Source organism: Penaeus monodon, chromosome 24 (assembly GCF_015228065.2).
Source record: "Penaeus monodon isolate SGIC_2016 chromosome 24, NSTDA_Pmon_1, whole genome shotgun sequence".
In the NCBI taxonomy this organism is placed as follows: Eukaryota; Metazoa; Arthropoda; class Malacostraca; order Decapoda; family Penaeidae; genus Penaeus; species Penaeus monodon.
Window position 1 is genome coordinate 10,534,729 of NC_051409.1, and position 3,814 is coordinate 10,538,542.

At 40.0% G+C, this 3,814-nt stretch overlaps 1 protein-coding gene across 1 annotated transcript in view; it reads right to left on the reverse strand.

The window, feature by feature from the left end:
• LOC119588560 (transmembrane 9 superfamily member 3-like) overlaps positions 1-1,417 on the reverse strand; it is a gene marked incomplete in the record, with an annotated part of 22,076 nt that extends 20,659 nt beyond the window's left edge. Inside the window, 1 exon segment of the mRNA XM_037937200.1 lies at positions 1,245-1,417. Within this exon segment, the coding sequence (XP_037793128.1) occupies positions 1,245-1,319 (75 nt within the window).
• Positions 1,418-3,814: the final 2,397 nt, after the last annotated feature.

The following is a 3,814-nucleotide window of genomic DNA, read 5'->3' on the forward strand; positions in this document are numbered from 1 at the left end:
CTCAGTCATCTTCTAGAAAAGTTGATATAGTCACACATCTGAGATCTAAGGCACAATATGCTTTGATTCCAACCTGGCTGCCATTATTTGACACAGATTCCCACAAAAAATTATCAAAACACACAGCTAAGCTTAAAATGTTTTTTAAAAGTGCCTAATCTATCAAATGGCCATTTATTGGCCATTGCTTTTAAAATACCATGCTGATAATAAACTTGATACATGTTCAATTAACGACCACATAAGAGTGGTTTCCCAGATTCACACAGAAGCAAAAGCCAAGAAATCTTCAGCTTGTATATTCTAACTGAATCTAGCAAGAGAGCTTGGGCTGGTTAATTAATTTTAATACTTGACTATTTTGTTTATCATTAAAAGAGCAAATTTCTTTACGTAGCATTATTATTTCAGTTCCTTTGTAAGGCACTGATCACTGTCACTACTAAGCTAATCATCACAATTTCTGTCCCAGGCAGTCTCTTGCCAAAGGGCAACGAACTTGGTCCCATATACCCAGGCAAGATGCGAGCTTGTATGCTCCCAAGCCAATTTACCATGGTGCAAAATAATGTCCAAACGCTACTTTGCCAAAATACACCTAGTGGCACTTTGTTTGCTTGAGCTAGAATGCAGAGGCCATGGCCATCACATGGCACTGCCCAACCCCAGGTTTGCCTGAAGGCCTTCCATCACAGATCACAGCTACTAATAAAATCATGAGAAAATAGTTCCACTAAGAAAGCCACTATAGGTGTATTCTAAACATTACCCCAAAAAGTGAACAAATATAAAATAAAATATGATTTACAAATAAATACAAATTTATTTACAAATACATCACCAGAGGTGAGAAACATGAAACAACTGGCAATGGGATATCAATATGTAACAATAAGTGAATCGATAAATAATAGAATAACTAGGGGATAATATGGAAATGATAAGAATAATGATAAAGAGAGGTTAATGAAAAATCTGGCTACGACGATGCGTTTTGACAGTTCTGTGTTGCAGGTAGACTTCTCTTAAAGAAAGAAAAAGGCAATTACTAATTCATTTCATGAGACTTAAGCCTTACAAGCATGTATAAAACAGTCCAGTTTATCCGTAATTACAAAAATTACACGATAAACAAAATTGGGGGCAATTTAATGAACATATTACAAAAAAAATTGCTTCACTCGGGCCGGTAGTGACCTGACCTTAACAGTTCTATTTTACCCAATTTTAACCCACTTCCTTACCGTATGTGTGTGTTCATCACCCACAGCAACGAAGAACAGGTTAAACACGACCAGTAATGTCCTCCAAGATATCATTTTGGCGTGAAAATGGACCTCAAATACGACTTTTATCTCAAGGAATGTTTACACACAAGCATTTTCGCCTCTCGCCACGTCAGCTCGGCAGAGGGCAGCAGCTGATGCGCCACGGGGGAAAGTCGGGGTCGAAGTTCGAGATTTGAACAGAATTTACTGCTAAATAAATCTTCGGTTCGGGTTTTATTGCTTGAATTTTGCTTCAATGTTGTATTCTTAGGTGGTTTCGTTGGGTCAATTTTTGTCGGAAGTATCTTGTGATAGTCGAGTATTATAGATATTATGGAGAGAGTAAAAACCGATATATTTCACGGGGGGTTAGCACGTGCTAAATGTTCAGGAACACGTATATATTTCTCTTCACTGAGATGTGTTTTACTATATCACTGTACGACATTAAATCTTAATCATTATTTACAATTATTCTGCTTGCATATTTGTGGTCGGTAAAGGTTAATAATGATCGGAAACGCGAATTTGTGGAAGACGCGAAAGTCCAACCACATCAAGAGACGAGCTTCCTGCGGGGATTTTGACAAGACGATTTGGCAAACTTTATTTTTGCCATCTTTTAGACATCTACGTCTATTGCGACCATGTACTTGCAAAATTATTAATATGTTTAAATTATCGAGCTATTCTAGTATCCTTCGTGACACTGTCAAAACTATTTGACATATTGCGTCTCACAAAAAAGTGTATCATTAAATTAACTTATACAACTATAGGAATTTACGTTGAAAAGTGTAACCAACATTCCGTACCATTGTGTAACATATTCATATACATGCCAAAGTATACATATTTTGAAATAGTGCATGACCTTTTTATCTTAACTATTGACCGGAATGTTATCATTAAAGTATAAGTAATCATCGTGCCGGCACGCATTGTGATAAGCAATGCATTGTTTCATCTGATACCGAATCTCTTAAAGGCTATTGATGATTTTACGCTATACATAGTGCAAATGAACCCTGTCCTTAACCTATGAGACTTGTATGGCTGCATGCATATCGCCACAACAGATAAACAAGGCGCGGCGCCATATATCATCAATGTTCATACTGTACACAAAGTGTATCAAATGCATAAAAGCAATGAGACACATATCTGGATATCTATAGTAAGAGTCGCACACATACCTTCTCGAGTAGCAACCTCCAGCCTAGGTCACTGGAAGAATATCTCCCACAATATATTTTAGAATTGTTAAGATGGGAGTTTGAACTGGGTGTCGGCATGGATACATAAAGTAATATCATCCACATATAAGATGTTTAGAGGCTTGTGGAAAGGCAATTGAGCCACTATTCTCAGTTGCAATATGTAGAACCCTTGCGCTGACATATTCTCGTGGTACATGAAGCCTTCACCTGCAGCTCACACGAATCTGCATTTGTAAATATTTTGGTTTGGTGGCCCGTGATTTGGGGACCTGAAGTTTTGCGAAGCGTTGCACGACAGTGGTGGCCAAGTGCCTCGATGTTATTGAAAGGCACTCCATTTATGAAAATGTGCCCTGATTCATACTCTTGGACGGAGAAGAGTGTTAGGATCCTTTTGACAACAGGTGAACCTCCAGATTGGGTAAGTGGGTGTTTATAGAAAACTGATATATCCTTTGTAAAACTCACTTGGCCACCACAACTTGGCTGGGTACCTTGAGTAATGAAGCAACACCTTTCCCACGAAAACTTGTAGAAGCTCAATCGGCTGTTCTTTCTCTGAAATACCTCTCATCTGACATGAAAATGATACGCTTGCTACATTATTTCTGTAAGAAACGAAACAGATGTTTAAGAGCTATTGATTGCCTACAGTGTGCACACAGGCTATCACAAGCCAATATGGCCTGTCAAGGGGCGGTCTTTAATAAAACATTTCCTTTGTAAACTCCAGCGCCATTCCCCAAGAACACCCTAATCACACATACTGTTCAAGTAGAATGGTGAGTTCTTGATTACCCCTCAGGTTGAAGTAGGGTTCTCTAAGTTTCCAGAGCGGCGATATCTGGCACTCTAAATAGTAAATACTTGAATTCTAATGAAGGCCTCGCAGAGCGCGAGGTCATAGTGGATCGCCTGCAGGAGGTGAACAGAGTCATGATCACATATTTTACAATTACCGAAGATGAAATAATGCCTCCAGTCCATTCCAAATTGACAGAACCTTCCTCCCACGTAAGAACTACCTCCCCGCCTCTCCCTACACCGATACCCGCTCCAGCAGCCTGCAAACAACATTAATTTCCTGCCTTCCCCCTGAGACACGAACTCTTCAACCTCACATTCCTCTACCTCCAAATAAACAACCCTTCCTCCAGGCAAAGAACCTCCCTCTCCCCTCTCCCCATCCTCGCCCCTATTACACATAAACCCTCCTCCCCATCCCAACCTCTAAGGTACACTTGCACAGCCACACACAAACCCTCCACCCCGTATACACAACCCCCCCACCCTTCACGCAAACAAACAACTCCCTCACCCCACACC